Below are 23,019 nucleotides of genomic sequence, written 5' to 3'. Positions count from 1 at the left end.
TGAGGATGAGGTAGGATGGTGACCGTCAAACCTGCCTGACTTCACTTACGCTTTTGGAGCTGAATGGAGTCAAATCCTCACAGCAATTCTCTAGAAGTAGAGACAGTCACTCCAACAAAAGCAGTTTTTAATGCCCTTGATTTCAGAAGAAACAATGAATGGACAGGTGTCCCAATACTTTTGTCCATACAGTGTATACATGTATATGAGAGTTATATATGAGGTTTCTCTCCCATAACCTTCCTTTCTCCTCCAACTTCTTCTACCCACAGGTGGAGTATGAGGGTCTGAAACATGAGATAAAAGTACTGGAGGAGGAAACAGTCCTGCTGAACAGCCAACTGGAGGATGCATTGCGACTGAAAGACATCTCCGAGGGCCAGCTGGAGGAGGCCCTGGATGCTCTGAAGAGTGAGAGGGAGCAGAAGAACAATCTGAGGAAAGAACTAGTCCACCACATCAGCCTGAATGACTGTGTGTATGGAGCCAGCACACACATAACCATCTCTGCTGTGGAAGGATTCAAGTTTGCAGAGGAGGCCACCACTAACGGCACCTCTGCCACTGGTTCCAGTCCCAATAATGAGGACAGTAACAGGTGTAATGGGTGCAATGGCCATGGGCCAAAGATGAATGGTGACTACCACCGTCCTGGAGCGAGAAAGGGAGAGGTTCTGCATCCTGTGTCCGATCTGTTCAGTGAACTCAACCTGTCTGAGATCCAGAAACTGAAACAACAGCTTTTCCAGGTTAGTTTTCCTACTGTGTGGAAAGATCTACACAATTGGGGTTTATTTTGGTTTCTAAAAGAACACATTATTTAACATTTAGTTACTTTTGGGAGACTATAATCTAAATAACTAAGTTCTAGTGAAGCTCTAGTGCAAATTTCAGGAGCTCTAATGATAACTTCAACAGCTCTAATTCTAACATTTGAAGCTCTAATTAAACCTTAGAATCTGTAGTGGTAACTCCTAAAGCTCTAGTGATAGAGAACTTTAACAGCTCATGTGAAATCTTTAGCAACTCATGTAAAAACTTAGGAATTTCTAATGAAAACATCTATGGCTCTAGTCATAACTAACTAGATAACTACAGATCTAATGATAACATTTAAAGCTGTGGTGAAACATTTGAAAGCTCTAGTGAAAACTCCTTAAAGTGAAAAACTTCAGAAGCTCTAGTAAAAACCTCAGAAGCTGTAGTGAAAACTCCTTAAAGTTAAAAACTTCAGAAGCTCTAGTAAAAACCTCAGAAGCTGTAGTGAAAACTCCTTAAAGTTAAAAACTTCAGAAGCTTTGATGAAAACTCCAGAAGCTCTAGTAAAAACTTCAGAAGCTCTAGTAAAAACTCCAGAAGCTCTAGTAAAACTTCAGAAACTATAGTACAAACTTCAGAAGCTCTAGTAAAAACTCCAGAAGCTCTAGTGAAATGTTGTGAAGCTCTAGTGAAAGCTTTAGAAGCTCTAGTAAAACTTCAGAAGCTCTAGTAAAAACTCCAGAAGCTCTAGTAAAACTTCAGAAGCTCTAGTAAAAACTCCAGAAGCTCTAGTAAAACTTCAGAAGCTATAGTGAAATCTTTAGAAGCTCTAGTAAAAACTCCAGAAGCTCTAGTGAAATTTTTAGAAGCTCTAGTAAAACTACAGAAGCTCTAGTGAAAGCTTTAGAAGCTCTAGTGAAAGCTTTAGAAGCTCTAGTAAAACTTCAGAAGCTCTAGTAAAAACTTCAGAAGCTCTAGTAAAAACTCCAGAAGCTCTGGTAAAACTTCAGAAGATCTAGTGAAGACATTTTTGAGTAACATTTGAGTAAAATGTCCACAGCTCTCGTGATAACTTCCATAACTCTAGTGTTAACTTCATTGACTGTTAAGAAGAGCCTCTTTGTTGTGATAGGACACAATACTTCATTAATTCAGAGGATGCTACGTCCAACACATGCTTCAGCAGAGCAACCTGAGATTATTAACCTAGCCTCTGTTTTACACTGCTGCTATACCTTCTAAGAGGATCATAATTAAACTTTTTATCTTAGCGGTGGGGGGCCAGACTCCTACATCCAGATCATCTCTAGTATTGGCTGCGATTGCTCGGTGATCGCCACCACTGATGGACTGCAAGCTGAAGCTAGCAGTTCAACAGGGCAGTTTGTCTTGGAAGAGCCTCATCAGCACAGATGATTTATACCTGTTGCTGTGCAGAGCCTTCTGAGTGGCTAGGATGGCCGGTGCAACCTGGTGTCTTCACCATCTGGGCTTGTCTTTGCATCTGCTGTCTGTACAACTGACTGGCACCTACTGTATCTACTATATATATATATATAGTATACAGCTAATAATGGAATCCAGCAATTCCTAGACAGATCTCGTCCCTTCAGCTTGTTAATCAGCATATTGAGCTTCCTTTACTGACCGGCAGAAAGCTTGTCACTCCCTGTTGCTCTCAGTCTGGGCACTGCAGGCATTCGACAGACAGACCAGCTGTTTGTTTGTTTGAGGGACACAAATAAAGAGGCTCCCCCTGTCGAAACAGAGGGTAATCCACATGGACTACAAGTCCATCCAGCAGCATCCGACACCAGAGCCTTGGTGTCACTTTAGACTTGGCATTTGGCAGATGTAGTGGTAGGAGACTTGCTTTACTGCATGACAAACTGTGCCAATATACACTATTTGGACACAAGTATTGGGACACCTGCTTTTTCATAGTTTTTTCTGAAATCAAGTGGATTAAAAAGAGTTGATCCTGCTTTTGTTGGAGTAACTGTCTCCACTGTCCAGGGAAGAAGGCTTTCTACTAGATTGTGAAGCACAGCTGTCAGTGACTAGAGCATTAGTGAATTCAGATTTTTGGATGATCACCATATCCCCAGCTAGCCAGCTCATACTAAAACACAGCTAAATGCTGCGGGGGGCTTTGTACCCCTCTAGCCCATACATGGCATTAAGCATGATGTGAACAGGTCAATGTTTATTTGGTCCAGGGAGTTAAATTCTACTGGCAATACGTATGTACCGGGCCTAAACAAGCTATGTATGTGCATTTATGGGAGCAACTTAAAGTAGCTGAATTCCATTAGAAGGGGTGAAACCATTGGGAGGAGTGTCCACAAACATTTGACACATGCCCAGGTGCACAAAGGGTGTCCACTGTGCTACACACCACCTGTATCATTGAGCATCATTGACTCCAGCTGATTGAAGAATTCTTTACTAGGATGAGATGGCCTGCTTCTACCATCTCTATAAATATGACACTACTTCATCTAAGCCATTACCAGACCCATCACTCACTCAGGGAACATAATATGACTTTAGAGCGCCTACTATATCAAAAAACACTATTAAAGAAGATAAAAAAATCACTCCATCAACAGCAACAACTTTATCAGCCTGGATTTCCAGGACATACAGATATGTCTGACACTGCATTAGAATTGGGAAGTCACATGTATTGCATCCAGGCATCATTTCAGCCTCATAAAGGTAGCTAGCCTGGAATAGGTTGACTCATGGCAGTAGTCATATTCAATCAATTGTAATGATATCATCAGTGTGATCCTCTTACATGTATAGGCAGGGCTCCACTACAGCACAGACAGTGTGTTTTTCATTCTTTCAGACAAATTATGATGATGCCTCACATGTTAAGACACGCCTATTAGAGCTGGTGTTATCCTACAGATCATATGTTTCCAGTAGAGTAATACGCCACGAGGTCAGCTTAGGGAATACTCTCTGAGTTCCCTGCTGTGAAGGAAATCTCCTGTGTTTGTCAGTGGAGGCCCTGTCAAAACGATTAGCGTTACTAGCACATGCATTTCCGCAGCTTCATTGGAAAGCAATGCTGGGTGTGTTTGTGAATGTGTGTGCCACAGGCGTGTTCAGTGGGAGAACGGCGGGGACAAGAATAGAAACTCTGCCAGTGACAACACAGAAACACAGAGAGCATCCTCTGCATAGAGATCAGCTGGCTGTGGATGAGTACAGCTGCCTGGAAAAGTATCCTCAGGATGAGGAATGGATAAAATAGCCATAATTAAATATACAGTAAATAATTGAATAGAAGAAGCTGTAAATATTTAAGTGGATCCGAACTTATTAAGTATGAGCCATAATTATGTTGCTGCATTTTGTTAAAAGGCCCATATCCTATACATTTTTCTTGTACTTTATATTTTATCTGGAGGTCCACCTACAGCATTGTGTGGCTTTATGCTATACAATTTTCCAACGTCGTAAACAGGCCGGTTCTACTGCTGCATCTTTTAGACGGATATAAGATGAACTAGCTTGCAAAACAAGGTTTTAAATATTATGCAAATTAGCAAAATAAATAATCAGGCAAAAACGAATGGGAATGGCCTAAATGAATGTGGCTAAAGCAAATAGGAAAAGTGAATAAAATATTTATATATATTATAAACAAATCAGTTCAGGAGTTATAGGGGAAAAATATGTTTCAATGCACTATAGCGCCCCCTTGTTGGCAGTTGAGCTCACATCATTAATGATCTGTACGGCTTACAGTTTGGTCTGCATAATTCGATTTGAGGCAGAAAAGGGATCATAATAAGAACATAACTCCCAACAGGTGCTTGGACCCCTAATGATCTCTGTTCTGATTGGCTCTCCTGCACTGTGCCTCATTGAAAAAAAAAACTCAAAACATGCCTGAGAACTGCAGTATATATGGGCAGGGCTAAACTGTGGTAGGATGAATAGGTAAATAGGTAACAGGTAGATATGTAAATGAGTTGATTTTGGGCTGTTTTTGCATTTATGGACTTAACAAAGAGTTCTAATGGTTAATGTCAGTGGTAATTAAATATAATTTATAATATGATTGTTTGTAATGGAATATAATAATTATTTGGCCATGTTACATTTAATTCAGTCAACAAAATTTAATTTCTCCACCACCAATAATAATGAGAGCAAAGGCATGTTGATCTGTTTAAATACTTGGACATACAGTGATAACAGGTTCCATACATACAGGGTCTGATAGCGAATAGAAGACCCTTGTGTTGCAGGCTTTGTTTATATATAAATTTTTCCGTATTGCTGGCTCTCTTCCAAAGAAGGATCGATACAGTTTTACCATCTCAGCTCCAAACACAGGAGATGGCTGACTCCTCTAATACAATGGCTGACTCCCCTAATACAATCCTCTAATACAATCAAAAAGCAATTAAGCAGCACTGGAGTTCAGTTTCAGGAATCACATGCCAAGAGTTCTGTTAACTTTGTGTCAAGCTGAGAAAATATCCCATAAGTATCCATGTTCCATGTGATCCAACCTGAAAACCGTCTCTGTTCTTACTTGCTGTGCACCAGGTGGAGCGAGAAAAGGCGACCCTACTGACTAACCTTCAGGAGTCCCAGACCCAGCTGCAACACACGCAAGGTGCCCTAACTGAGCAGCACAAGCGCGTGAACCGCCTTACGGAGCGCGTCAATGCTATGAAACGTCTCTGCAGCGACAAGGAGCTGGACGCCGAGGAGACGGAGAAGGGGGACGCGCCCACGAATGGCTGTCTCGAGCACGATGTGGACATAAACGGCATCGAGATCCTGGAGTGTAAGTATAAGGTAGCAGTGACCGAGGTCATTGACCTGAAAGCAGAGCTGAAGGCCTTGAAGGAGAAGTACAACCAGTCTGTGGAGAGCCAGTCTGAAGAGCGCAGCCACAGCGAAGAGAAGCTCCAGGCTCTAAACCAACATGTGACGTCACTGGATAAGGAGTGCCGCGACAGCCGCGACCGAATCTGCAGCTTGGAGGCAGAGCTCCGGTGCGCAACAGCCATGACAAACGAGAGTCAGGGCATGCTAAACACAGCTCAGGATGAGCTGGTCACCTTTAGCGAAGAGCTAGCCCAGCTCTACCATCACGTCTGCCTGTGCAACAATGAGACACCCAACCGCGTCATGCTGGACTACTACCGCCAGAGTCGCGTGACACGCAGTGGCAGTCTTAAGGGCGCAGATGACCCACGGGCCTTGCTGTCGCCCCGCCTCGCCCGCCGCTTAGCTGCTATCAACTCCTCAGACCTTTCCAGGAGCCCCCAGGATTCGCCCCTAAAGGAGCCATTTGGGGACACTGGTAAAGGGGAGTCAGTGAGCCAACAGAGCCCCACCAGAAGCCCCTTCGGTTCCCCAGTCAACAGTGCCTCACTATCCACTTCTGTCCCAGAGGCAAATGGAGATCTCCGCAAGGAACCAATGAACATTTACAACCTGAACGCCATTATTCGGGACCAGATCAAGCACCTGCAGAAGGCTGTAGACCGCTCGCTGCAGCTGTCTAGACAGAGGGCAGCTGCACGGGAGTTAGCGCCCATCTTTGACAAGGACAAGGAGTCCTGCATGGAGGAGATCCTGAAGCTCAAGTCCCTCTTGAGCACCAAGAGGGAACAGATAGCGACTCTGCGTCTTGTTCTTAAGGCCAACAAACAGGTAGGAACCGTCTACGAGTTTTTTCATTGCAAAAATACCTCATATTTTTGAAATGGTAACTTCTTTATGTAAAGGGCTTCTGCCATTTTCTATTGTTTTTAGGGGAGTGCTGACAAACCTATGAAGTCTTCATTAGAGATGCACCCATTGCAATTTCCTTGGCTGATTTCAGTTTACGGTTTTTTTAATGAATGACTGGCCAGTTCTGACTTTGGCCGATTCCAGTTTTCGTTCTTTCAAAGAATTATAAATGACAGCATGCAGAAACATTTTTGATTAACCTTTTTTATAAATACTATTAAATACATATTAAATATATTTACATAAGAGTGAATACGAGCATTTTTAGCTATTCTAGAAGAAGCACAGAAGCTTATTAAAAAAGTCTATATATTTTATCTAAAGCATGTAACAAACATTAATGCTAAAGCATAAATACTCTAGCAGTGTTAAACAGCATCTGGGCATGTTGTAAACAATGGCTGAGGCTACTTCACAATCTGAAAACCGTCCGATTCCCGTCCCTGGCCAATCGATCAGTGCGTCTCTGGTCTTCATGAACTTTACGCATAGCCAACCTTTCCATTTGCTTGGGTAGCATCTTTTCTGGTTTCTCCACAGACTGCTGAGGTAGCCTTGTCAAACCTGAAGAGTAAATATGAGAATGAAAAATCCATGGTAACAGAGACCATGATGAAGCTGAGGAATGAGCTCAAGGCATTGAAAGAGGACGCAGCCACCTTCTCCTCCCTGAGGGCTATGTTTGCCACCAGGTACACTGCATTTATTTCAGCAGGCATCAGCCATTCACTGTAGTGAGGACAATGCTTAACCCTTAGAAGACCAACAATTGATTACTGTTATCTTGATAAACTCTGTATGTCCAAAAGTGTCTGCACCCCACTGCTAATTAGTGATTTCTAATTCACTTTAAAATGCATCCATTGCTGACACAGGCAACCAGATGCACACACAGTGTTTATAATCTCCATAGAAAGCTCTGGAGCAGCTCTGGAGCCTAAGGTCAGCATGTCCAATGCCAAACATCAGCTGAAGGGGCATAAATGCACCAGCATTGGACTGTAGACCAGTGGTATTGTGTTGTCTGGAGTAGGGCTGCACGATATTGGTAAAAAACTGACATTGCGATATTTTGTTGTTCTGTATTTTGCAATATTAACAATTTAGGAATTTTCACCAGATTTTTTGAGAAGTCAATGATCTAACATGTCCTGATATTAATAATACCTTCTGGGTATCCAAGACTGGAGTAAAATAAATGAGATTTCAAGTAACTTAGTTTAAAGCCTAGAATCTATGTTCATGACAAATACATGCAATTAATGGGAGCTAATTGAAAGAAATGTAAGGAACTGTATTTCAGATCATATACAGGGCCCTAAACAGTGTGCATCTGTGTGCATTGGCCATTACCTGACTCGATTCTTCTTACTGTCTGCAGGTGTGATGAGTACGTCACTCAGCTGGATGAGATGCAGAGGCAGCTGGCCGCAGCTGAGGATGAGAAAAAGACTCTGAACTCTCTGCTTCGCATGGCCATCCAGCAGAAACTGGCCCTCACGCAGCGTCTGGAAGACCTAGAATTTGACCACGAGCAGTCACACCGTGGCCGTGGAGGAAAGGTGCCCAAGATAAAGAGCAGCCCTCCAAAAGTAGGTCGCCAAACTGCACTTCCTACTCTCCCTAGCCCCACAACACTGTTACCTCAGTGAGATTGAACACCATCTGATATGACCCAGGAGAAGACATCTACAGTAACTATGCAGCAACTATGGTTGGGTGGTATAATGGTAATAGTAAGGTAGATCAGCGTATTTAGAAACAGTGAGTATCTTAAAACGAGGACGATATTTCAAAATCATGATGTGTCAGATATCTGTGCTGCAGGGCAGGGGCACTACTGGAGCTAATTTATTGATAACTTACTAGTGAAAACAGGTGAAACGACAAACAGGCCAATGCTAGCTGTGAGTTTAGTGAACTAGTTGAGTTAATCCAAATAAAAAAGGAGCGTCAGCAAACCTGGATGAACCAGTCTGCTAGATCTACCTGAGAACAGTCATAGCCAAAGACGGAAACACACCCAGCACGCATAGCTACCTAAAAATGAAACATCTCTCATCCTATGGTTCATGATTGCAGACTGTGTCGGTTACATTGATGCTCAACAGTGACCAGAACACATTGGATATCGGCTGTTACGTTACTTATAAGACTCAAACGTGTGTCATTTCAGTCTCAGTTAGCTGAAACAGTGGCTGCGCTATGGCTACGACAGGGCAGAGCAGAGCCAGTTCGACTTTTTTTTTTCTCTTGACGTGACTGAAGTGTGACTGAAGTGTAGACTTTCAGCTTCGGCTCAATGGGTTTAACAAAAATACTACATTAATCGTTTACTGTGATTTTTTAAAATGAGAACCCCCCAACAGTTCCCCCTCGGTTCCTTACTCCCTGTTAATCACCAAGCCTGCTGTTCTCATTTCCTACATGGTTCGTTTTTGCTCTGTATGGCCTTTAAAAGAACATCTTCTCCAGCCCTTAGAGGATTTTTTATACACTAGGTTATGCTAATTCTGCATTAGTGCTTCTGTCTCTGTGTTTTCTTCTTATTTTGCTGGTCAGCTTAATTACTGCTACAGTCTTCGATCCCTTATGCATAACGGACTTCTCCGAAGTCTTTGAAGGTGCAGCATTACTAGGTCATGGTGTAGACAGTGGCTCCATCCCATGGCCAGAAAAGCACAAATACAAAGACAATGCAGATGCACCTTGCTGCACCATCTTCCAGATAAAGCAGCGTCCCACAGTAACCTGCTCTGCACAGTGCCCCAGTTCTATTTCTGTATTGATGTCAGCTGAAGTATTAAATGGACTCATCCCCTGGTAAACATAATAGCCTAATAGCATAATAATTTGTATTGGGTATTTCTTTGTGATATTAAAATCACTGAAGTTGGCCTCTTTTGTCTTTGCCGTATGTGGGTAAATGTAAATACAGCCATGTGGCGACTGTACCGTACTTACAGATTCAAGAGCCATGGTCAAATGACCTCAAGGGCACACCATACGATTAACAACGCAGTCACACAGATCTGTACTATTTAGGGCTACAGCATATGGGACTGCAGGATGTGCATTGTGCAGACTCAGGAACCTTCCCCTTACCTCTCTGCTGCCCTCTAGCTGCATCCCAACGGACTGTGGAGTACGATCTATCATAGAGGATACATCATTTATCATGATGCACAGGGTTCCGTGAGTCAAAAGGCAGTTGTGGAGATCTCTGGGTCATTACCTCGACATACATAAGATGGGATTTTTGGAAGTTAATCAGCCCTGAAATCAGCTTGATCACACAGAAGGAGGAATTATGCAGGACGTTGGACATTGCTGATGTTTGATGGCAGGGCTCCACTACACAAAAAAAGGTGCATGAATTTATTGATTCAGATCACACATCAGCACAATTCTGTGGCTATCTGTGGCTATTATAGCTCGAATGTATAAATACACTATATGGACAAAAGTATTGGGACACCTGCTCATCCATTATTTTTTCCAAGATCAAGTTGGAGTAAATGTAACTGTATCTACTGTCCAAGGGAGAAGGCTTTCTACTAGATTGTTACATACATTGCTGTGAGGATTTGATTGCATTCAGTGACAACAGTGCTAGTGAGATCAGGATGTTGGATGATCACCATCCCACCTTATCTCCAACTCTCCAGCCTAAAGGTATTGGATGGAGCACCAATCATCAAAATTCCAGAGAACACAGTTAGTTCCACAGCTCAAGGCTGGGGGGCTTTAGACCCTCTCTAGCCCACACATGTCATTTGGCATGGAACCAACAGGGTCCTATTCTGTTGGTAGCACTTCCCTCTCTACAGGAACTAGACAAGCTGTGTTTGTGTGTGTATGTGTGTATTCACACATGGGTGCAACCTAAAGTATCTGAATGCCTTCATTAGAAGGGGTGTCCACAAACATTTTTCCAGTTTTGCATCGAAAGAAAGTTGCATGGCCTGCTCTGCTCTCCAAGTGCTGCAGTGTTTCTGCAGAGGTGTGTGGCTTGTACTGTAGGAATCACGGTGCCCTGCTGACATGTAGGCCTAATTAGTGAGGAAACCAGTCTGATCCTCTACTATGTGCTAGCTTGTGTTATCTAATCAGCTGCAAGCATCTAGCATTAAAGCATACAGCTCTGACTGTGTCCCTCAGCTACACCAAAACCGTCTCACTCTTTCTACCGTATCCCATAGATCTGTTTAAACACGCTCCTTGATAAGCCTCTAAATTCCGTTATGCAATAGTGGCCACCACGCAAATCCCCAGGAATAGCCTGGAAATTCTGGGAAGGGCCCTTCGGAGGAGTTGAACACTTTTATTTTCATAATGTCTCATCTCCTTACCTCACCTACTGCCCACACACGGAACCCGAGGCCTGTTCTCAGTGAATAAATGTTAATATTAATGTTGTTGTTGTTGACTGTTTTATGAACTGTTGTCACTGTGTTAAGTTGTCGCGTTCTTTGTTTAGTTCTGTGCGTTCTGTGTACCCCTGTGTGTCTTTACTGCCAATATAAAATTCATCGTTTTTTATGTATTTAACACTCAATACCTTCATTTACATCTGAGAAGGAGGCTGAAGTGGCTTTTAACAATGTCAGAGCTTTACCTACATACTTTTAGTTTCTGCACCTCTTCTTAATCTCTCGCTGCTTTGCTTGCCTCTTCATAACACCACTCCATTTGACATTAAAGGGGAATTTCACTTATTTTCCAAACTATTCACATAATTCAATCTGTGAAATGTACTCATAGTCCTTCAGGTTGTTTTGACTGGAAATGTTGCGTTAGAGAGAAATGTACAGACTTAGATTTCTTTATAGTGGCGGTGATAGGAACCAGGCATCACAGGGCTTCATTTCCAAATAAACCATTTAATTTACTATCCAAAACCACATCTGAAGCTACATATGTACTTACACACTGAGTTTTTATCTGTAATATAGATAGTTGGGAAATAAAGGAAAAGGGTGAAATATGTATTTTAATATACAGCAGAATTTTTCACTACACTGTTATTAAATTTTACTTTAAAGAACAGCCTTTGTGCTGTTGTAGTATACTTGATTGACATCCCTCTATCCATGTTGCCCTGCCTGCTACAGCACTCATGCTGAACTACATAAAGCAGCATGAGTGAGGAGAAATGACTGAAACAGGCTGTACATATGCAGGTGGTGTTGTAGACAACTGCAAGAAGAGTATAAGGTTCCTAATGCATTGGAGGTCTGTAAGGCCCTGAAATTGAACCAGAGTCTGACCCTGTTCAGAACCAAGTTCCTGCCAGTTTTAATCTGAAATCTAGACAAAAAAAGACAAAAAAACAAAAAAAACACCCGGAAATATATATTTTCTTTGGGTGCTATTTTGCTTACAATGCCCTGCATATTCTTCTTCACCCTGCATTCTGTTTTAAGGTTTTTTTAAATGGTTTAGCAAAAAATGTATCATGTTGATTTCACTTCTAGAAAGTATTTTAAACATTTAATGATAAGGAACTTTTGAAACATCGGTGGAATTTCCCTTTAAGCTCTTAAGCTATATGCTACTCACCATCTGTTCTTCTTTAAGACCCTCTTCCCTTTTGTAAATTCTAAACTTAAACACAGTCCACAGTAGAGTCTCAGAGACCGAACACCAAGTAGTTTAAAGGAATACGTCAGTATGCTAATGTGGCTAAAGATGAACAGTTAGGCCTATGCGGTCCCATCCACCGTTACACTGTAACTCAACACTTACTCCAGGGCTACAGTGTAACTTTTTACAAAGCTCATTATTCTTAAAGCACTGAGTTCCTTACGTTTCTCTCAGATAAGTCATTCCTGGTGTGTGTGTCCTAGTGTGTGTCGCTAACCCTGACTGTCACCCCTCTGTATATCTGTCTAATTTATCAGTCTCTCGTAGATTGTCAGCAGCCTGCTGCCTCAATACCGCCACTCTTCCCACAAATGAGGCGAGGCAGAGCGTCCATGGGCCGCAGGTAACCTGCCCTACCGAGGAACTCTTTCAGTCTGCTAGCTTCTGCTTCAGAGCACAGCAGACATCACCATTACACAGAAAGCTGCTGAATTTGGGAGATTTAATGTCAGATTTTAAAGCAGTTTTTTTTAGCACATGAAGAAAGCGAAACATGTTGTGACTGGGGTAAATGTGCCAGACTGAGAACTATAATTTTCATTACACTTGATGTCTTCACCTGATGTCTTCACTGAAAGACCATTAGCAGGGGTTTGCTCTTTAAATGCTACATGCTACATTTTCCATACCTGAGATCCACTTGGTGGGTTTCTGTGCCATAAAAAGTTATATATGGCATATATATTTTTTGCATTTACATTAATCAATCATTAAATCAACAATTTACAGCTCAGCTCTTTCTGATGACAGCCTGGATGTGGTCCTAATATATTAAAGCAACATTATGTGAATTTATTACCTTAGAATAACAGCTTGAGATGCTCCACTGACCTGAAATAGGGAAAATAACCTCTTTATTGTTGCTACACCAAGCATGGCACACTGCTGACTGTGCTAGATAACTTTGGGAAAGCAGACAGGAAAATGCTCAACTGTGTAATGCTACGTAGCCTCTCATATTCAGGTAAAATCCTGTAAAGTCTCATTTATACTCCCTTTAAGACTGAAAATTAGCAACACATCCACTAGAGGGCAGCGTCCATATGGCGTTATCATATTCCGCTTGAACTACTGGCTACACTGCCCCGTGCAATTCCCAGCTAAATATTAAAGATACCTCTTAAAGACAACAAAAATCAGTTCTGAACGAAGTCCAGACTTAAAACATGATTATTTAGCATCGTAAGTTGTTGGGCACTGATAACTTGCATGTGTGGAGATAAACTGCTATGAGCTGAGCAGGAGGATATTATTTCTGAGATCCAAGAACCTTGGATCTCCCGTTTTGCGTTTCTCACTTTTTGACAGAATGCGAATCTGGCAGTTGTTCTTTACATTGTGTCCAGATTTCATGATGAATGGGCCAATAGAAATTACTCAGAATAAAATCGAATAGTTTAACGATCAAATCCCAGCTTTTTCAAGAAAGAGATAAAGCATCATAAAGACAACATGATGGTCTTACTTCTCAGTTCGGCCTGTTTTCTGCGTGTCAGATCATGAAAAGTGCCACAGTTCTATTTTTGTAGTGCATATTGCATTTCACGCTTTGTATTATTATTTTATGTCACAATTGCTTTAAGATCTGCCATGAAATCCTCTCCATGCCTGCCTGTGCACTTGAACAGCATATTTACAGAATCCTGCTTGAGCACACACAGATTCATATCACCGTCAGCTTTCACAAGTGCTATATTTAGTTCAGGGTCATTAACTTTCTGTTTAGTTTGGCGCGGGTCAGAACTCATTTGGGTTAATATACAGCAAGCCCAGCACTCTAACACATGTTTTGTGTTTAATCTTGCTCTGACTTGCCAAATACAGGGAAAAAACCCTCATGTTTTGTAAAGTAACATAATTAATGTTACTAATTCTCAAAGCGACTTGAGAATTCTATTTGTCTGGGTTTCTTCTGTTTGTCAGTGTAATAATGTACATGTTTACCATGTATGATGTGCTGAATGTTTAGTATACATGGTCAAAGATGTACCGGTCCTGCTGATTTTCCCCAGCTGTGTCATGTGTTGGCGACACTTCCATGAAAAATCACTGTAACACTGTTTTTTCTTTCCCTCCCAGTCCTAATATTGTGATTACCTTTCAAGAGGACCAGCTACAAGACGCCAGCTCCCGGATCCCCTGCGAACTTTTAAACTGTCTGGCATATCCGTCTCATCTACCTGGCCCCTAGCCCCTAGCCCCACCCACCTGGGCCCTAGACTCATTATTCTCACCATTCCCTGAAGCCCCTCCCACTCAGACAAGAACAGACAAACCAGGGGGACACATCAATGTCAACGAAATGCCCATGCGAAAAGGTGCTCCTCTCTCTTCTCTGTGTGTGCGACCTCAGAAGGACCTGCCATCTTTTAGCCCTCGAGGGGCCGGGACAAGGGTGCACTATTTTATTCCCCATGATAAACTCCCATACTGCATATTATTGCCTGGATATTACATGGCCTATTTATGGGTTATTTATTGATCTATTTATTTATGTTTCTTGTCTATTTATTTGCAGACTCTCGTGTGGAATGTTTGGTTGTTTGGTATTCCTCATTCATTCATTTTCAGTTGAAGCTGGAAGGCGCAGCTTTGCTGTGGATGCTGCACTTGCATTTCCAGGACTTGAATGAATGGAAATACTGGGTTTTATTCCAAGAGTTTAAAAAAATGTTAAAAAGCTTGTGTTCGGATATGATTTGCCTGAAATATTGACATTTTCTCAACAAAAAAAAAGATAGAAATTTGGAGAACTGAAATTGGATTGTAACAGGCCCAGGTCCAGGAGTGTGCAATGGTCAGTAAGCGTTTTTGACTTAATAAAACTAGGCGTGTCTTACCAGTAAGGCCTGATTGGTAACTAGACCAGGACAACTGATCTCAAAGTAATAACTGACTGTAGTTCCCGATATGTGTGTGTGTGAAAATCGTCTCTGTATGCCTCACTCTGCAGTGATTGAGTGACATTTCTTGGTTTTTGACCTTTCGGCAGTAATGTTTGCATTGATAACAGTGATGATATTGTTGAGTTTGGTTTATTTGACCCTGACGTGGCTGTATGTGGAGTGTATGTTATTTTTTTATATTCAATTTCGCAATACATTCTCATAAAGATTCTCTTTTATACTTGAGTTCTCTTTTTTTCCACTGTTGGGTAGGAATTGGAGTGCTGCTGCAGTTCTGTGAAGGTTAAAGGGCAGATGGGGGCTGCTGGCCAGAGTGGGGCATGATCCTACGGTTTACTTGAAATGAGGTTTTTATGTCTACGTCTGCTGATGTCACCCCAGGAAATGGACATGCAACCTTTCGGGATTGTGCGTTGTGTTTCCAACAAAAGGTTGAGATTATTATTGGGAGTATTCTGTCTGCCTCTCTCTCTCTCTCTCTCTGTCTCTTTCTATGTCTCTCTCTCTGCCCCTGATTCAAGCACAAACCCATTGATCTGTATACTCCAGTAATAATTTAAGTAGTAATCTGCCCTCACTATACTGTTGAGTACACCAGCAAGAACATCTCAGATTCTCAGAAGATAAGATGCTAAAAGAACTGAAGAACAGCCCGTGAGTTGAGTCAGCAGTCAGTAAGTCAGGAAGTTTCTCTAGTACACTGTCAAAAACATAAGATTGTTGAGGACCTTTTGGAGGTTCTTCAGTTTGAAACTGTAAAGGAACTTCTTAAAGTGCTTTGAGAAATCTATAAGAAACCCGTTTTCTTCTAAAAAAGCTTCCTCAAAGCACCATAAGAGGTTTCTCCACAGTTTCATATTTGAGGACCCTCCCAAAGTTCCTCAAGGATCTTATACTTTTAACAGTGCATCAAGTTATGCTCACAGAAGAGGTCATAGGATAAGCGGTCTCATTCAGAACGTCTTATTACTGGTACTTCTGGTACTGTTTCTCCTAGTTTACATGGAAGGGTTCTTTTAAGATCCTCTATGAGTTGATTGTCTTCTGCTTGAAATACTGGGCTTGGTTGATGTGCATCTGAAGGGAATTGAAGTGATCTGCACTGAATAGGACAATCACCCTTCTTGTTACTGGTGAAAGCATAGTTGTGACGACGAGACGTTGATGATTTGGTTTTTCCTTTTTTTGTGTGTGTGTATGTATTCACTTATCAATAATGTCCCAGTTTTGTCTTTGTTCATGAAATAAAATCGGAACTCAAGATTCACTTCTGCATGTCGTCAAAGACGCACACCACAAGGGAAGAAGTGTGATGTGGGTGAACAGTCGCTCTTTGTTTGAGTCACATCACAGATGTTTGCACAAGCTAGCTTTATCTGAAGAGCACGAAGCATTAGAGCTCTGAAGCTAAGAGAGGCTATTAACCATAAAGCAAGTACTGCCAACCATGGGTCACCTTCAGTAAACCTTGAAAGCCTGCAGATTGCACAGCAATTGCACTGTGTAAGTGTGTGTGTGTGTGTGTGTGTTCATTCTTATACATTCCTATGATAGATAACGAACACCCTACAACTTTTATGACTGAACATTTAAACGTCTGTGTTCTGGGAAATCTCAGTGCATCAGCCATATCATTAAAACCACCTACTCAGTATTGAGTAGGTCCCCCTCGCACCATCAAAACAGCTCAGATCTGTCAAGATATGGACTCCACATAAGCTCTGAAGGTGACTTGTGGTATCTGGCACCAAGACATCAGCAGCAGAGCTGGACGTTGTGTGGTGTGGATCACATCAGTAAGCCTTAGGTGCCCATGGCTCTGTTGCCGGTTGACTGGTTGTCCTTTCTTGGGTCACGTTTGGTAGGTACTGACCATTGCATTCTAGGAACACCCCACAAGACCTGCCAGATGTTTTGAGATGTTCTGACCCAGTTGTCTAGCTATCATAGTTTGGGCCTTTACAAAGTGCCCTGGACTTTTATACTTGACCATTTTCCTGCGTCCAACACATCACCTTAGGAACTGACTGTTCACTTGCTGCTTAATATGTAGATCCCAACCCTTGACAGGTTTCATTGGAAACCAGAATCAATGTTATTCACTTCACCCATTAATGGTTTTAATGATATGGCTGATCACTATCATCTGGACCATAAGTTGATATTTTTCGCCTCTCAAGACTAAAGGTTCCTAAATGGTTCTTGGCTTGAGCAAGTCTTTACATTTCAAACAAGGTCCTTCATACTTCATACAAATGTTACTTACAAACATATTTATTAACAGTGCCATAAACTGAATGGGAGCCAAAAGCCTCTTTTTATGACATCCAAGCAAATAACTCTTTTTGTATCCTTTAGTGTGTGTCAAATGTATAATTAAAAAAAACTCTAAGGGTGTTTACATTTTCTATTATAATGAAAACATAAAATATGTCACTTTAATAATAATAAATAATAATAAATTAAGTAAAACATCTACATATTGCAGTCTCATGAAGATCATAAATGAGCGATCACTGAGAGGTGAGAAATACTCAAGTTTTTAGAAATCAACCAAATGACACAATACTTTATAGCTTTTACTGGATTGTTTGCGCAAACGGGAATCTACATACACCCAGCTACTAGTGGAACCGGTACTGATAGCTAGGGGTTTACATTATAAATAAGAAGAATAGTCTTTCATATTTACAGATGACATAACAGATAGCAAATTCCTCAAGTTCTGTCACAGTCTCTAATTGTCCACAAGCTATTGGACCTAAAAGGCATGTGTTTACAATAAAGTGGCCGCTGAATGTATACCATTACTTAGTTAAGTAATTTACAAAGTTACAAGGACAAAATATTGGGACACCTGCTCAAGATTGTATCCTGCTTTTGTTTAACTGTTTCCACTGTCCAGGGAATTTGATTATGGAGGAGCATTGCTGTGAAGATTTGAGTGCATTCAGTGACAAGAGCGTTATAGAGGTCAGGATGTTGGATGATCACCACCCCACCTCATCCCCAACTCCCCAATTTCCCAACTCTTCCCATAAGTGTTGCCTTGAGCAGCAGCATCATTCCAGAGAACACAGTTCCACTGCTCCACAGCTCAATGCTGCAGGGCTTTAAACCCTCTAGCCTGAGGTTTGTGGTTATCTGCTCCATAGAGTTCTATTCTATTGACAATAGGACTGGACAAGTGTGCTATTGGACATATTGAGTATTTTATAATTATATTTAATTACACTAAACAAACATTAAACACACTTACACATTTTGTAGGTATTATTAAGCATTGGGCACAGTATACTACTACACTATAAATTTTACTAAGCATTGGGGACAGTATAATACTATACTATAAATTTTACTGAGCATTGGGCACAGTATACTACTACACTGTAAATTTTACTAAGCATTGGGTACAGTATACTACTACACTATACATTTTACTGAGCATTGGGGACAATATACTACTACACTGTAAATTTTACTAAGCATTGGGTACACTATACTACTCCATTGTAAATTGTTACTGAGCATTGGGTATACTATACTATTACACTGTAAATTTTACTAAGCATTGGGTACACTATAATAATACACTGTAAATTTTACTAAGTATTGGGTACACCATACTACTACACTGTAAATTTTACTGAGCATTGGGTACAGTATAATACTACACTATAGATTTTACTGAGCATTGGGTATACTATAATAATACATTGTAAATTTTACTGAGCATTGGGTACACTATACTACTATACTGTAAATTTTACTGAGCATTGGGGACAGTATAATACTACACTGTAAATTTTACTAAGCATTGGGTACAGTATACTACTACACTATAAATTTTACTAAGCATTGGGGACAATATAATACTACACTGTAAATTTTACTAAGCATTGGGTACAGTATACTACTACACTATAAATTTTACTAAGCATTGGGGACAATATAATACTACACTGTAAATTTTACTAAGCATTGGGTACAGTATACTACTACACTGTAAATTTTACTAAGCATTGGGTACACTATACTACTCCATTGTAAATTGTTACTGAGCATTGGGTATACTATACTATTACACTGTAAATTTTACTAAGCATTGGGTACACTATAATAATACACTGTAAATTTTACTAAGTATTGGGTACACCATACTACTACACTGTAAATTTTACTGAGCATTGGGTACAGTATAATACTACACTATAGATTTTACTGAGCATTGGGTATACTATAATAATACATTGTAAATTTTACTGAGCATTGGGTACACTATACTACTATACTGTAAATTTTACTGAGCATTGGGGACAGTATAATACTACACTGTAAATTTTACTAAGCATTGGGTACACTATACTACTACACTGTAAATTTTACTAAGCATTGGGTACACTATAATACTACACTGTAAATTTTACTAAGCATTGGGTACAGTATACTACTACACTATAAATTTTACTAAGCATTGGGTACACTATACTACTACACTGTAAATTTTACTAAGCATTGGGTACAGTATAATAATACACTGTAAATTTTACTAAGCATTGGGGACAGTATAATACTACACTGTAAATTTTACTAAGCATTGGGTACACTATACTACTACACTGTAAATTTTACTAAGCATTGGGTACAGTGTAATGCTACACTGTAAATTTTACTAAGCATTGGGTATACTATAATAAAACACTGTAAGTATTAGTTAACATTGGATGCACTATAATACTACACTGTAATTTTAATAAGCATTGGATAGCACTAGCATAAACAACACTATACACTAAAATATGCTATTTGCCGTGTGCATCTTCTGTAAGGTAGCTCTGTATCTTTCAGCCTCATTCATTTCATAATTTTGTACATATTCAGTGTTTTTCATCAATGAACTTGCACTGTTATACTCATTACGCATTATGCAAATACATCATACAGCTCTAGGGAATTGCTGGAATCCCCCACGGCCATAGTTATGTAGAGGCCAACAGACAGATACTAGATAAATACCCAGCCTCCTGCCACTAACACTGGCTAGTCTGGCTTCCTACTGCATCAGCAACAGAAAGAACTGGGCCACCTTCAAATATCAGCCCCACAGCACTGCTAGGCTTCCGTCACCTTCCAGATACATCAGCAGAAAGGGCTGGATACCTCCTGAAACCAGACACACAGATATTACGCACCTGCTGCAGAAGGCGGGTAGGTATGTTTACAACAGCCACAGCAATGGTTACATTTTTACATTTGCCCTGAAAGCCCCTTTAATCAAAGCCCACTGGCGCCTTAGAAGGAAAGCAAACGTCTGCACCAATCACCGTGCCCGAGGGCGTGAGGTGGGCCAATGGGGTGCAAGTGGGCGGTCCCCAAAGCGAGCAAGGTGATCGCTGCGATAATCGGATGAGTGCAGGCTGTGGGACGCGGCGGTTACTCCGGGGCTGGTTTAGCGCAGTGTGGGACCTTTGCAGATTGCACCCAACCACCAAACCAACTCCGTAAACATCTTACACGAAGAAGGAGACCGAAGAACATGGATTTCTGCTGCAAGGAGCAGGTTTTCGACACGTGATTCTCTCTTCTGTTTTTTGTTTTTTGTTTTTCTCGGTTTGCTGACAGCCAGGCTGCTCTGTCAGACAGTTCCCTCTCAAAGACCACAAGTCTGATCAATGTTGGAGCGACCTGCAGAAGACATGGGTGAGTTCAGGAGGACTGCCTTTAGGAGGAAAGCTAAACCCTATGGCGAAGTGGACGACCACCCTGAGGAATGTGCAGGTGAGCTGGGTTGATAGACTCTGTTAAACTGTTGATAAACTCTAATGCTGAGCTGATCTGAGCTGATCTCATCTGACCTGACTTTAGATATGAAGATACAAACGGGGTCCGAGAGCTGCTGGGGTAGACCTTTGTCCTGGAGGGTCAGGGTCCAGAAGAGTTTAGGCGATTTCCCTGCTCAGACACCACTGATTCAGCTCATTGGTAGGTGTGTCTGAGCAGGAAACTCCCCAGACTGTGCTGAACCCTGGAGGATAGGTGTGATCAGCCTGATTGAGCCTTTAAACCACAAAATAGATGCAGGAAACCATCCAAGAACTTCTAAGATCTCCACTAATTAAATTAAACACCGGTGAGAAGATAACTGGGCCAGAATGTCTTCAGGTTGGCCTTCACACAGCTCTTGGGCAATCTTTTATGTCATTGTGAAAGCAGTGAATTTCCTTTGGGATTTACACATGATCGAGGCCTCATGTAGAGGAATGACCTGTTCTGTACAGGTGAGTCTGGAGGCAAGTCCGTACTGGCCATGCTTTACTGAAACACCTCGGCCTGCCTCCTACGTTCTCCTACTCAGCTTGGACCTTCCATAGCTCTAGTGCAGCCGACAACTAGTTTAGTCTTGTGGACTAAACTAGTTGTTTAGGTGACTTTCACTGCGGAACCAACTGACCCACCAGATATCCGGAAATGGGAGAGATTTGAGGTTGAATTTTGGAGATAAGAGTTTAGGACATGGGGAGGAGCCTGGGAGTCCCAGTGGTGGGTGAGAAGAAGGCTGTATGTAAACAGACTGTTCTGTGAGCATGCAAGGAGGTGCCTGCTCACCGATGGGCCTCTTTGACAACATTGGAGATGTTGGGCGAATTTTGGTGTCAATTGAAGATAACCAAAAATGATCTGGTTGATTTCTAACATGTGTGATGTTCATAAATCCTGAAGCTAATTGTTGGCAACACCCATCAGTCTCGCCTCTCTGGAAGCAGTCTGTTGACAGAGAGCTGCCTTAATGTACAATTACTGCACATTAGAGCCAGTCTCTGTGGGCGAATAATGTTGGGTTGTTTATAAAATCAGTATACGCTGTATTTGAGGTTGGATAAGGAGCAGATCGTAACGTTTCTCAGCTTAACTCTAAAACAGATTTATTTTCATGCTGATTGAAGTCGTGTAGGTCACAGTCAGGCCACATTTCTTCTGCACCGCTGCTGTACTCGCTCTGTGTGCTGCTTGGTTGGACTAATCACTGGAATTAAATGGAATGGAAAGTAGCGAGTACGACGAGTTTTTACATGTGTGTTAAAGCAGGTTGCTCCGAGGGCCATCTCACCTTAGTTTTGCATACAGGACATCTTATTCCATACCCTAAAACAAAACAATGCATTGACCCTTTATTTACAGGACATTTGAGAACAGTCACGTTTTTAGTTTTTCCATTTGCTTTTCAAAAATTGTGATAAAATAAAAAAAGTCCCAGACAAAGAATAAAAGACTAAAAAGATTAAAAAGACTAAACAATTTTTTACATTTTTGTATTTATTAAATAAAATTTGAGAGCATTCACATTTCCTGTTTTGTCCCCAAAAATGTATTTATTTGTTTTTTCAAAATTGTGATAAAAAAAGAAGTCCCAGACAAAAATAATGAAGACCAAACAAAAGAAATAATAAATTGTATTTGTTTTATTTTTTTACATAACATTTGAGAACAGTCACGTTTTCAGTTTTTTTTACCAAAAATCTTTATTTGTTTTTCCAAAATAAAAATAAAATAAAAAAAGTCCCAGACAAAGATTACAAGGACCAAAACAAAAATTAATTTATTTTTGTATTTATTTAATTACATTCAAGAGCATTCACATTGTCCCCAAACATGTATTTATTTGTTTTTCCAAAAGTGTGATTGTAATTTTTTTCCATTTTTTTTACGTCCCAAACAAAGATTATAGAACCAAACAAAAATAAATAATTTTGTTTTATTTATTTTAACAAATAATATACAAACATACAAACATGTACAGAAGAAATGAGGGGAAAATATAATAATAATGTTCAAGGCAGTCAGACCTGTATCTGTCATATAGTTCAATTTAAAGCAACCTGAAGATGATGTAATTATACCTTAATAATGGTACAATTACCTTTTCATTAACTTG

At 40.8% G+C, this 23,019-nt stretch overlaps 2 protein-coding genes across 4 annotated transcripts in view; both read left to right on the top strand.

Annotated features, from left to right (window-relative positions):
• Positions 1-16,349, top strand: part of bicd1a (bicaudal D homolog 1a) — a 45,881-nt gene extending 29,532 nt beyond the window's left edge. The window contains exons 4-9 of one of the 3 annotated variants that reach the window (XM_072694840.1): positions 273-749; positions 5,335-6,453; positions 7,075-7,226; positions 7,916-8,126; positions 12,438-12,523; positions 14,260-16,349. In XM_072694840.1, the coding sequence (XP_072550941.1) occupies positions 273-749; positions 5,335-6,453; positions 7,075-7,226; positions 7,916-8,126; positions 12,438-12,523; positions 14,260-14,371 (2,157 nt within the window). In that variant the 3' untranslated portion in view covers positions 14,372-16,349. The remainder of the gene's footprint in view (positions 1-272; positions 750-5,334; positions 6,454-7,074; positions 7,227-7,915; positions 8,127-12,437; positions 12,524-14,259) is intronic. The other 2 variants (XM_072694838.1, XM_072694839.1) reach the window with 2 other exon arrangements.
• A 4,174-nt stretch (positions 16,350-20,523) lies between these two features.
• The window catches only part of fgd4a (FYVE, RhoGEF and PH domain containing 4a), a 72,928-nt gene continuing 70,432 nt past the window's right edge, over positions 20,524-23,019 (top strand). Inside the window, exon 1 of the mRNA XM_072695907.1 lies at positions 20,524-20,864. Within this exon, the coding sequence (XP_072552008.1) occupies positions 20,759-20,864 (106 nt within the window). The 5' untranslated portion in view covers positions 20,524-20,758. The remainder of the gene's footprint in view (positions 20,865-23,019) is intronic.

The sequence above is a fragment of the Salminus brasiliensis genome, chromosome 13 (assembly GCF_030463535.1).
Source record: "Salminus brasiliensis chromosome 13, fSalBra1.hap2, whole genome shotgun sequence".
NCBI classification, from domain to species: domain Eukaryota; kingdom Metazoa; phylum Chordata; class Actinopteri; order Characiformes; family Bryconidae; genus Salminus; species Salminus brasiliensis.
Note: the sequence above shows the minus strand (reverse complement) of the source record. Positions and strands in the feature narration are given on the sequence as shown.